The sequence below is a fragment of the Dufourea novaeangliae genome, unplaced genomic scaffold (genome assembly GCF_001272555.1).
Source record: "Dufourea novaeangliae isolate 0120121106 unplaced genomic scaffold, ASM127255v1 scaffold445, whole genome shotgun sequence".
Lineage (NCBI taxonomy): Eukaryota > Metazoa > Arthropoda > Insecta > Hymenoptera > Halictidae > Dufourea > Dufourea novaeangliae.
Genome location: NW_015374315.1, coordinates 373,426 through 386,278, shown reverse-complemented (window position 1 = coordinate 386,278; position 12,853 = coordinate 373,426). Strand labels below are relative to the sequence as shown.

At 46.8% G+C, this 12,853-nt stretch overlaps 1 protein-coding gene across 1 annotated transcript; it reads right to left on the bottom strand.

Annotated features, from left to right (window-relative positions):
* Positions 1-6,510: 6,510 nt before the first annotated feature.
* LOC107192811 (radial spoke head protein 3 homolog B) lies at positions 6,511-9,860 on the bottom strand. The gene is made up of 8 exons (XM_015582147.1): positions 9,088-9,860; positions 8,668-8,749; positions 8,215-8,388; positions 8,011-8,139; positions 7,746-7,949; positions 7,507-7,669; positions 7,234-7,320; positions 6,511-6,680 (listed from the first exon to the last, which is right to left on the bottom strand). Exons 1-8 carry the CDS (start codon positions 9,858-9,860, stop codon positions 6,511-6,513), a joined length of 1,782 nt encoding a protein of 593 aa, XP_015437633.1.
* Positions 9,861-12,853: the final 2,993 nt, after the last annotated feature.

The following is a 12,853-nucleotide window of genomic DNA, read 5'->3' as shown; positions in this document are numbered from 1 at the left end:
TAATTGTATTTAAAGAGCTGGCCAGGGGTAACTCGGCCCTTCGTGTTGCCGATCCTCGAATCCTGATGCGCCGTCGATGATTGGGGGTGGGGATATTGTGGTTAGGTGGAAGGGGGTTGAATGACTCTCTATAGCATTAGCGTGTGCAAGGTGCGTCTATGCAACCTATCTTTAATATCAATGATCATTTCTTCTCCACATTAGTCCATCTTCTTTTATCTTGACTGAAACGAATGTTCTAATTGAAAGAATTCGACAAACTTAAAAAAATTTTAGTATTGCGATCGTTAAATAAATGGCCGACTCATTTTTATATACGACAAAGAAATCCTTTTTGGGAGACACTATAATTTATTTAATAAATTCTTGTTGCTCTTCGAGATGAACGGACTTTGTAGCGATTGTCCTATTGCACCGTTTGCCGTTCATTGCCCCGCCCACTTTGCACTAGCTGTCACGTGATTGGCCCTCGCGATACAGCAGTTCCAGAGTCTACCGATGATTCAACCAGAAATCTGCAAATTAAGGGATTATTTGTTGCAACTACGTTACTAGATACTTTCACTTTGTTATTTGAATGAACGATCTACTATATAGCAGACAGTTCTTTCCATTTATCTTACATATTTTATTAAGATATTGTAATCTGATTATCGTTTTCAGTGCATTCACGACGCCTTGTCCGACTGCGCAATCGTCGAGGAAGCAAACAGGTCGTCACGCCACGCATATTTATAGTAAGAAGAAATTTTTATTGCGTTAAGGTACGGACATTTCGCGGAAGCTTTTAATTAGTTACGTTAACAGAAAATTGTCGAGCGACAGGTTACTGACAATGAGCCGGTGATCGTCCATCCGGAACAATTTTTCTAGTCAGGACCGTTTGGCCATTTCCCTGGAATGGCTCGGTTAAAAATCGTCCGTCCGGAACGTCGTCGCGCGTAAATTGTTTTACTACCCCACACCCTCCGGTTGTGGGCCCGATCTCGAGACGCGCAAGGACAATGGTAGTTTTGCGAATCGACGAAGGTACCGCTAATCGAACTTGTTGCTACAGGTACAAGGGTGGAGTCGCGGATGCGTGACCAAGCCGTCGAACGTATCCAGGGGATGAATCGGGCAAGGTCCCGTTTGTCGTGGTTTTTCGTCCCATTCAAAGTCGGCCGCGACTGGCGCCGGATTGTCTGAGCCATTTTGAAGACGGCTAGTACCTACGAGTTCCGTATCTTTCACGATCACCGGTGCGCGACGACGTGACTATACCGACGATACAGGTACCTTCCACCATGCAGACAGAATTTTCGTTTAACCCCTTTCGTTATTCCGATATCCTTCGATTGTTCCACCCTGTACGCTAATAACTCACGTAGACCACTCTTATTGCTTTACTTGTCCGTTTCTGGTACCATTGTCCTTCTCTGCGAAATTATTTCTCTCTTGTTTCTTCGGTCGTTCAAAGGATGGCCGAACAGATTGATTCTCGACGAGTCGAGTTACATTAGAATTTCTCGTCGGTAATTGTCGATGAACGTATCGAATCGTGGTATTTTTTATTGTAGGAGTTTTTGTCGAATACCGTACGCGTCGCTAAGGGTGAAGATTGATCTGAGAAAATTGGGAGGAATCATAATGTAAGGCTCGATTTCGTTTCTTTCGTTTCGGAACACCTTCGATTCGGACGTATGTAATTGAATTTTCGCTCGGTGGGGATTCGGGCGTGACACGCAGGTCGTGAAGGGCCGTCACCAGGAGCCCTGGACCACTGGATGTTTGATGGGGCTATAAAAGCCTCATGTGAAAGGACATTGTTTGGCTCAGCTGCAAACCAATGTGCGTCCCGTCGAGGACGAGGGATCCGGCAGAAAGGTGCATCTGAATCAACGATTGATTAGGAAATTAAGTGGCTCATTCTTCTCGCACGCGTGCGTAGATCACGATCGAGCGATACCGAACGTGGATTTGTCTAATCGTTCGGTCGATCTAGACGAGTTTGTTTCTCTCTCTTCCCGCGACTCGACCTACGTTAATTCTGATTTCGTTTCGTAACGAACCAAAGGGATTATCTTGCTCCGACTCGGGAAGAAATCTGCAATTTACGCGAGGAATTCAAAGTATCCAGAGTAATTTCGTCGAATTGTTCGTTCTTGTCGGACGGAGTTGTCGCGTCGCAATCTCCTCGACTTTCGATTTTAGAAGAATCGTCAAAACTGTAATGCGTCTTGCTAGCCTAACGAGCAGGCTTAATCTCCAGGTTCGGCCAGTTCACGATTCAGCAGCTGCAGGTATTTTGCGCTAATTGCTAGTACCGACTCGAGGTCTCGATGGCTTACGTCGTTTCACGTTAATACGCTCGATCTTTATCTGCTTCTGGTTAAAAGACCTCTTAACGTTATTCCGGCAATTTAGTTCCTCGTAAAGACAGTGTACTCGAGTCACCGCGACAGGGTTCCGAGGCAATTCTACCCTAACGATTTCCGAACAGAGTTTTCGCCACCACGAAGAAAAACCAGAGGAAGGTCACGGGTCCCTCCTTGCTCGGAACACGTCCTGCAACGGTGACGTGATTCATCCCAGAGTGAATGGTGCCGGACCAGGGAATGACACGAGTGTTCACAAGCTGCACCATCCCTCGTACCAACCCCTCTCTCTGGTCCCTCGAAATTCAGCCACGAGTGTTTCGCCATTCTTCCTTGTCCTTGTCTACGAGCCCAAAAGCAAGCTACAGCAAGTGTTCGCCCCCCTCGCACGCCTCGTCACCGGTAAACACCGCGATAGTCTCTTGGAAATTTATTCTCTGCATTTACTGCAATTACTACTGTTGTTCCTGTCAATATTTTCGACTTCTTATTCACTCCAAAAACTCAAAATCGGTTTTACCTCTGTTAAAATTACATATATCCACAAACGATAGGCAGAGAAAGCAACGATAGATCGGAAAGATTCCTGGCCAACGCTTGAGATTCGACTTTTTTTATCGATGGAAATCTTTCCATGGTCGATCTGACCAATCGATGCGTTCGCCTCTTACCGCAGAGCGGTTGGATAAATTTCGGTTTTCGCCCGCATCCCGGCTCGGGGGATGGGGTCCCACCCTCGGCTTGTCTCTTTCTAAAATCAGGGTGCATTCAGAGAACCGCGAGCCAGCAAGCGAGCAAGTGTTCCGCCGTGACCAATGGGCCCTTGCACGCATGTGCGCGCTTCCCAATGCGATATTAATATCGCGATTATCATCTACGTATTATCGCCAGCCCCTCGTTTCACGTTGCGCCGAACAACCATACGAAAAACACCCTGGATCGTGCAAGCGTGTGCACCATCACTGTTGCTCGCAACTTGTCGGTCGAATAACAATTTCCCTTCGATGAAAATTTCCATTTTTCGTTCCAGTTTTTATTTCGAATTGCAAGCAATCGTTTGACGGTTTACGACAATAATTTGTATAGAGAAATCTGGTGCATTCTCGTTGTTTTTTTTTCCAAGGATCTTGTTACTTTAATACTGGACCTGTGTCACGAGTATATTATTCGATCGTTTGACGACTAGCGTTCGTGCATAAATTTAAACGCCTCGATAGATCTTCCCGGTTTGGATTTCGGATGACGCGGATCACGCGTACGCAGAACCCTTCGCCGACCCATAGACGTAACAAATCTTATTGTTCGTCTCCCTTTTACGAGATTCTATATGGCGCGACCACGTTGGATGCTGCGGGGCGAAGCCTGAATTATGGTCGCCGCTGCGGGGAGGTGACCATAAAGGTGATTCGTCTCGGTTCTGCAAGTGTCAAAAGTCTGTCCCTAATAGCTTTTCCAACGAGACGACACTGGCTCATGTATTATTAATATTCGCCCGGAATTGCCGCAAACGTTACTTACTCGATCATGATTCAACCGTCTAATCTATATTATAGTTATTATTTCGTAAGAGAAATTTCGTACGATCGATCTCGATGATTTCGACGATTCTAACGTGTGTGCATTTTGTAATTCTATTTATCCCTAGACACCGAATTATCAGTGTAATGATGCAATTAAGTGGCATTGTATAGATGTGGAGGAACGCTGTGATCTCTCGGTAGCGTTTAATGTACCCCGCGGTCGAAATTACGTTGCTCCGGTCACGTGGCGTGGACATATTGCCCGTGTCTCGTGGAGCCGAGTGCTCTGTAATACGACACGTGCCGCTCGGATGCCCCACGACCCGAACGTGGACGACCCTGCCCCCCGTGTTCGGCGTCGTATTTAACCATTAGGTACTGTTTACTCGATTTTAAGAGTCAATTCATTCTGCGAAGCGGGCACACGCGTGGACCACGACGCCGTCATTGTGATATACTTTTACTTTTCGAGTCGTTGGAATTTGGATGGGATCCGTTTTGTAATCACGGTCATTTAATACGAGTTAAACGACAACCCTTTCTTCTCGAGAAAACATTGATCGTTTCGATTTCGTTGTTGTTGGAAAAATAATAATTTACAGTGATCGAAAGAGAGATTTCGAATCTGGCAGGAAGGAGGATCCCTTGGAGATGCAGGTGACACGGGTCGCATGAGGAAACAACGCTGAACCCCCCGCAACGAGCGATCATCGGCGGGGTGGGTTACTTGGACCCCCTTCTCGACTCTCCCTAAAACACGACTCACTTGGCACCCAAGTTTTCTGCATATAATACGACGGTATCGGGCCCTGGCCCCCCTCCCTGCTTAATTTAATCCAATACAATATGGTTCCCCTCACCTTGTCGTTCGTTCACCGGAGCAAGGGGTGCGTTAAACGGGGTGGGTGGCTTTTTAAAACTGTGCCGATCTAGATTCACCGTGAAACCTCATCCTATTATGATCGATCTAATCCTGATTGAGCCGGACAGGTTTTTTACTTTCGCGGTGTACCGACGATATAGGTACATCTCATCCTCCCTTCAATTTCAGAGGGAGTATTATTCTTTCTCTTCATCCGTCTGTCGAACAATTCGTCGAGTTTTCAGACGCGAATTCTTAAATTGATCCCGAGAGAGAAATTTACGGAAAAAGTATTCGATGAACGAAGTAACTGTTAAATTTCGCGACAAAAGAAACGAACCTGTTGTAATTCTTGTTTGGCAATTTGCCGTTTAGTGCGAATCCGAGTCGCGTTTGCTGCATTATCTGTGCGCAGCAGACTGTGACGTCGCCTTTCGATAATTAGAAGGCACCATCGGCCGACTTCACCTGTACCCTTCCGGAGGACAGGTACGCACAGGTCTGGAGTAATCTAATAAATACGAAGCTAAGTCGCACGGGGCAGGTATCGAAGGCGCCAGACTGCAACATCCTTCAGACTTCTCGTCGCCAAGACCTTTCCGCGACGATGACGATTCGTAGACTTTTACTTACTTTGTGTGTTTTTTTTTCTTCTCTTTGGTATCTACCTATCACCTCGAGCGATCTCTCTGGCATCTCGTAAATTGCCCGTTGACCAAACGATTTCTTTTTCGGCGAAACTTTATGATTCACGAATGAAGGATATTTTTTTTTGGTTCGTTGCTATTCGAATTTTCTAAACTCGAATCGTCGTCGCGCTTTCAGTTCTCGGCTTGACTCTTTAAATGTGGAAAAACAAAGAGAGAGAGTGGGTGGGAGGCAGAATTACGATCGACGGTTTTAGCGACGTCCGAGATTGTATTTTCGACTCGACGATTGTCCCTTCAGCTGTGCTTTCTTGCACGCCGCGCCGTCGATAAATCACCCGCCATTAGACAGAAAAATATTTTAACTCGGTTCGACTCGGAATCGTGCGGGAAAAGCAGCGAGTCGTATCCACTCGATCTAACGTAACATTATACGTGGAAAAAAAGCAACAAAAAATTTCAAGATCTCTGTATGAATATCAAATCATTTCATTTATTCGAACTGCTGTAAAACTATTATTGTTGCGAACGAATCAGGAATTGACTCCGGGAACAAAAAAAAAAACAGTTCCATCGTAGATGTTGATGTTCAATCCGGTTGTTTGATTGTTCCGTATACGCCGTACGATTCTGCAAAGGAAGAAAAAAATAGTTCAAAACGACACAATAATCAGGGTTGTTTCTCGTTGTTCGTCGAGGAACGAGCCTTAAACGATTCTTAATAACGGAGACCGGGAAAGTTTAGTAATTAATTTCCGATGGATTTCGTCGGTGATGGTGTTGGTGATTCGTGTTTGCCGTGGGGATCGGTAGCGGCGGCGGTGACCTGTCACGGGCCGCAACCCCGAGGAGATGGATTTGTTTCGCAGCTGTGTACACTGCTTAATGTAGAAGCCACCGGGGACAGGGATTGCTCCTGTGCTGGTAAGGTGTCCCTAAATCCGAAAGCTAACGATGATATGCTCGTTTCTTCGTCGAAGATCAACCAGTGTTAAAGCGTCGACAAACGCGTGCGCGCGCCCCAACGAGAAAAGAAACTCTCGGCTCGACGATCAAGCCCTAGGCAAATAAACACGTTTTCTTCGGTTTACGTACACAGGGGTATATCTCGACGAGTCGTCTCGCTAAATAGCATCCTCGTTCTCGAGAACGGGCGGTTGATAGTTCACGAAATTCGGGTCTCGACCACCGTCTTCCACGTTTTCCATCGACGATTTCTTCCTCGTGGCGTCGTATTCCTCGCCAAGCTTTCTGTACGTCTCGGCACGGTTCTCCAGAATCTCCTTGATGATCTCTGAAACGGAAACATATTCGGAATGGTGGTCGTGCTCGCGACAGATTGACAGACGAGGTGGAAATTCGATCGGTTGCTTTCGAAATATCGAAACGTCGCTACGTGGACGGTTACACCGCGTAGATACAGAATTTATTTACGATTGCGCGGTGTCCGAAGCGACAGCAGGGATTCGTCGTGTCGCGACATAGTGGCACCAGACCGTGGTCATCGATGATTGTACCTGAGGCTTATGTCTGTCCGTTTCGACTTAGACCGTCTTGGCTTCCAAGGGTATACAATAATGAACGACGGCGCAGGAGTCCTTTTTCCCTGTTCAATGCTACAAAGCCTACGTGGACAAAAGTGTTGTTAGCACGGCAGGAGGAGGTGCAAAGAGGGCCTTCCCTCGGTGTCACCGACACCTCCATAAATCCGAAGTCAATACGTCGATGACGTAAGTCGCGCGATTCGGCGCGTTACGTGCCAGTTACGTCGTTCGAAGTGCGATTTTTTGTTTGTATTTTTTAATCGATATTTTCCACCACGTCTATCCTATACGGACAACATTTACCCATGAGTAGTTCTCTGCTCTCGATCATATTCCCCATCTCTTTTTTCACTTCCTTCATCAGCCAAGGAACGAATCCTTCCTCCATATCTGCGCAAGTAAATAAATTTCTAGGCGCGACGTACTAGGACGATCTCGCGGGAAAGGGGATTAAAACGAAACGGTAGGCGTGCATGGATATCGAATTGGATAGAGCATGTAAATAAAGAAAAATTAATAAACCTTTCTGATTAACTAATGCACAAAAAGTAGCAGTGTTCTTGCGAGTTCACGAACCAGCCTTGATCTCGTCCAGTAGGAATCCGGACATCTTCAATCCCTCTAGAACTGCCGGAAGAAGTTCCGCGATGTATCCTGTCAGTAGGGTGGCCGCGGCTATTCGTTCCTCCGTCTCCCATTGGGCTTTCATCGCTTCCTCGTGTTGCTTTAATCTCTCGTCCTGTCGCGTATCGGTGTAAATTAGATTAAAAATATGCCAATCCAATTCCAAAGCTCGATTTCTCGCGCGTTCCTACCTTTTCCTCCCTTATTCTCCTCTCCTGTTCTTCCAGCCTCCGAGCTTCGGCCTGTTCCGCGGCGCGAAGTTCCAAGAATTTTCTCTGTTGCTCCTTAAGCGCGGCGATTTCCTCTTCTTCGAGGACCTCTATCAACGCCTGCTCCACCGTCTTGCCGACAAGCGTCTCCAGAATCGGTTGCACCTCGTAGTCGAAGTCGAACAGCTGCGAGCGACGTTTCCAATTAGAAATCGTTCGATCGATTTTAAGATATCGGTATACTTACGTCACCCGGCTCGATTTGAGTGCCGACATCCTGGCCAACTTTGGGTGCACAGTACGGAGGTGTCGATGGCCTGTCCAGGAAGTAGTCGGTCTGCGTCGAAACGTCGAACTCGTCCGGCTTGTCGAACAGCTGTGAAATAATAGTTTCCCCGACGTTAATCTCACGTTCGGAAAAGAGCAATCGCGATTAAAAACCGATACTTACTTCTTCGAGATAGACTTCGGTTTGCACGGGCTCGTGTTTTCGACCTGGTACCGGCGGCGGTGACCCTATTCTCAGAACTAGAGCTTTAGTGGCCTGTGCTTGAGCCCGTTTCCGCGCCAAATGTCTCCTCCTTGCTTCCGCTTGCCTCGCCGCAATCGACTGTTCTCCATCGATCTGCGACAAGCATGCAAATATTTCACTTTTAGGACCGACGCTCGACCGTCCATGTTCGCCTATGAAAATCGCCTAAGTCAATGTAATATTCTGCAGAAATGCTTTCACATTATTGTACCATAAATCGATGTAACCACCAAATACGTTCAATTTTTTTTAGATTTTTTGACTCTAATCACTTTCATAATCACCGGTACAAGATATTTTCTCGTGTTTACTACCAAACGCCTAATCGCGTGCCTCTTGGTTTATTAGTGCATCGATGATTAAATTACTTACGAGGGTAGGAGCTGCGGCGTACGTGCTTCCGCGTACAACACGCCGGTCAAACATGATATTCCCGAAAGGAATCGATTGATCGCTGAAAATAAAATGAAAAATGATTCTGTGTCGGTAACGACAAACCAGGGACTATTTCGATAAAATACAAGATATTTCGTTTTCGTAAGATAACCGTCGTCGTCGTTGGGCGAACGTCGAGAAGTTTCCAAAAACGAGACGACGAACACACGATATCGCGGGATTAAGTGATCTGGATCGGCTCTAACTTTTCAAGAGCCTCGATTTCCTCTTGGTACTTGATTTTTCCAGACAGCTACCCGCGTATTTCCTTTATCCATTTTTAGACGACACCAAGAGAGAGGGAGGACGCGATTCCAAAGAAGGGGGCTGAAACTCCAGGCCCCCGGATAAACTTACGCCACGTCGTTCTTCTTCGGGATCTTCGCGCGCTCGTCCAAGGTCGAGGCAGCGATGGTCGTCGCGTTCATCATTCCGAGAGTGAAATCGACGGTGGCCTTGAGGGCGGCCGGACACCTGGCGTTGTGGTTGCTGTGACGTACTTCCGGTTTCTTGGCGAGCGATACGAGTGATTTGAATCTCGATCGAAGAGGACAGTTGTCCATTTCCTCTGAATCGTTCGAGGTCGGTCCGATACCGAGTAGAGCAGCGACTTCCGGTGGCGGCATCAGAAATTCTCCAGTCTTCACCGTGGTGATGAACGGTTTCTTGTGAAACGTTTGATTCTTTCGCGCGATTCTGCGTTGCTCCTCCTTCTCCTGGTCCTGGATCCGTTTCAATTTCGCGTTCAGCACTTCGTTGAAGTCCTCCGTAGACAGAGTGATGCTCGGTTTGATGGTCGGCACCTTCTCCAACGATTGCAAGCTGTCTTGGCTTCGGCTTATCGTCTTCTTCTTCAACGGATTCGCATGGCTGGACTGTAAGCTCGCCTGGATCAGATGATCGTTCGATCTGCTGAGACGTTTCCGATCGATCAGATTGTTATTGCAGTTCTCGTATCGCCTGACTTCCGATCCGTTCGTATCGACGTCGTCGCCGTTCACGTGGAGAAGCGGTAGGTTGCTGTCCAAACCATCTTTCTGGAGGATCGTGAATGCCGGCGGATCCTTTCGATCACGAGCGAAAGGATCTCCGTTGGCTGTTGGCGGCAGCGCGGATATTTCGGCCGGCATCTCGCTCTTCCTCCTCAAAATTTTCTCGACCGTTTACCATCGATATTCATCTCTAAAACTGTCCGTTCTTCATTCGTTCTTCTCTTACTTTTCAATTCGAACAACGAGCCTCTCTAGGTCCACCAAAACCGAAGGAAATTGAACGACGTGAATTCGTTCGGGGCGCAGTCCGACGCAGCTCCAATTCCTTAAAGTGGAAACGGTCGGCTGGTGGTCAGACAGCGAACAGGGAGGACCGTGAACCGTAGACGGACCGTATCCATAATGTCGCGACAACGCTTGATTTACTCGAATTGCAGCAGAAACGCGAATTTATCGAATCGAAGGGAATTCATTCGAGTGTACTTTCACCAAAAGTATTGCCGGCGAAACGAGAAATTTTCAATGAAATCCACGTTAAGAACGCGCACCGAGACACTGGCGTGGTGTCATGGAAAAAATCGTGGCAGAAGGGGATCGACGACGAGAGGGTGGCCGCGCGCCGGTGTTCACGGCATTACTAGCCGGCTCGGAACACCGCGGCCGAGTTCACAGACTGGACAATGTCCTTAGAATCGACCGACATAGACCGCAGACAGGGAGAACGTGTATATTTTTACCGTGCGAGCGGCCACTCAATAACGCTGACCATCGTCAACTTTGCGCATGCCTAAGTGATGCCGAAGGGGTTCAAAATCGGTGGTAACTATGACCACGTAGGTGTCCGTCCACGTTTCGTGCACAACACCCAGCGTCGGAGGTACTCGTGCATATACCGAGCCAAGCGAGCCCTTCCGTCTAGAACCTCTCTCCTCAAGGTGAAACACGTTACGTATGACCGATCGTTTCTCGTGACGTTTTGCCTTACCTTGCCACCGTATCCGTCGTCTACCTGGAGACTAATAGCACCGTTTTAATTGCGTGATTCCATCTAATCGCGTGTTTAGATCCCGCTCTCTATTCTCTGTCGATCAATAATCCTGTATCCCACATTCGAGATCACTTCGTCGTGTCTCGATATGGACCAAATAATTTTCTAAACGTTCACACTCGATGTGTTATCTGTTCGTTTATTTAATATGTCCTTTAAAATTTATAAAACACGCTGGTCTACTAGCAAATGACTCTAGTGGCCTGAAAATTCTCTCCGGAGCCAAGCATACTGCGGCTCTGCCCTTGAAGGTGAATCATGCGAGTCGCGTGTCTCGCGCGAAACGCGTCGAGCTGACTGCGTGATTCGAAATCACGAGTCGCGAGAATTATTGGACGATCGCGATAAGATAAACGACTCGAGAATAGTATATACAGTTTGGATTTACCCGTGCGACATTTCGTTTTTTCTTTTTTTCCACTCGCAGAAAGAAATACATCGAAACAACGAATCATTTTTTCTTCGCGAATGCGGAGGATATTCGAAGAAGGCAAAACTGCGGTTTCGCGAGTTGCATATCGCCATGTGACCGTGACGTGTTGGCGAACGCGCGATTAAATCTGCTCGCGGTCGTTCCCTTCTGTTGGTCGTCCACGAAGTAATCGACGTACGGTCGACCAACGTTTACATCGCTATCCGTGGATCACAACTTTTCGGTAGCGTATAACAGGCCTTCGCGGGTTTCTTATAGCGCGCACGATAATGCTCGCGAATTGATTGGTGGAACGTAATAATAGATGAGCGAAACAACCACTGCTTTATACGCTATAATATCAATCTTTTCCATCGGAATAGGTATTTCGTCGGAGACGCGAATCGATTTGAAGGAACAACGGACTTAGGAAACACTGTATTTCATTGCATTTCGGGCTGAAAAGCTTTGCAGGAAGTCGAGTCTTTGAGTAATAGTAATCGAGAGTTCGCCAAGGACGACGACTTCCGGCGGCGATAAAATTCAACTTAAGGGTACCTACGTTATTGTTCGCAAAGTTATTATAGTTTCCTTGTCACGTTATCGGCAACTTGGATCGAGATGGTTCACGATGCGATAGGGAAACTTGGGAAAAAAGAACCTGTGCCACAAAGTTCTTTCGACGCTCGCCCACCGGGTTTTCAACGCTTTCGCGAGAAATTCAATTCGTTTCGCGTCCAAAATTCTAGTAACCGGGGATATACTTACGCTGGTGGATTCCTGTATTTTTTCTGGATGTGCAAGATCGCCCGCGGACTTTTAACGAAAGCGTACGTCTGCCTTTTCTCCGATTCCGTTGTCGGTACGTTGTATGACTGTAATCCTCGGTTGCACATTCGGCACATTTCGGTAGTTCTCGAAGCCATTGCTCTTCTTGCAGTGGTTCGTTTCGATGAAAGATTTTGTCGTAAAGATCACCGGTTTCTTGGAACAATTTGACACCAGTTCGGATGTAATACGTTTTCGAAGGGAGTCTTCTTCAGGATAGAGACACAAATCTTGCGCGAACCGTTTTGCATCGAGAGGTTTCTTTCTACGTCGATTGTAGACAATCAAAGTGATAACCCTAAAATCCGGGGCGACTTTGTAAAACGACTGACTTTTAGCTGTGTAGTCAAGGAAACGGAAACAAGTAGGGAGCTCTTCGTATCGATGTAACTTCTGGAACGACGGACATAAATCGTCGAACCAGAGTTCCATCATTGATCTCCCAAGAAGAGAAGATGGTGATTAATCGTTATTATTTTGTGCATAAGTATAACGACAGGAAGCGAGAAATGCATTCGTGTGACCGATGAATAGTGGGCGCGGAATATTAGTATTTCTTAACAATTTTCAGCTTAAACAATTGCTCCCAATTTGCTCCCTCGGAATTTAAAATTGCTCCCATCGCAACTATTATATTTAATAAGGTATTTGCAAAAATTTGTTGCCTGCAAAATAGACGGTTGACTGTTTTTGTTCTTGACAACTGTTACAAAAAGACTTTATCAACGGATTTAAATTTTCTACGGTTACTAAGGATGGCACCCTCCTTATCGACGGAATCGAGTGGATACGTAGATGATGATTTTACTGACGGTAGCATCTGCAGGTGTCTACGTTACCGAT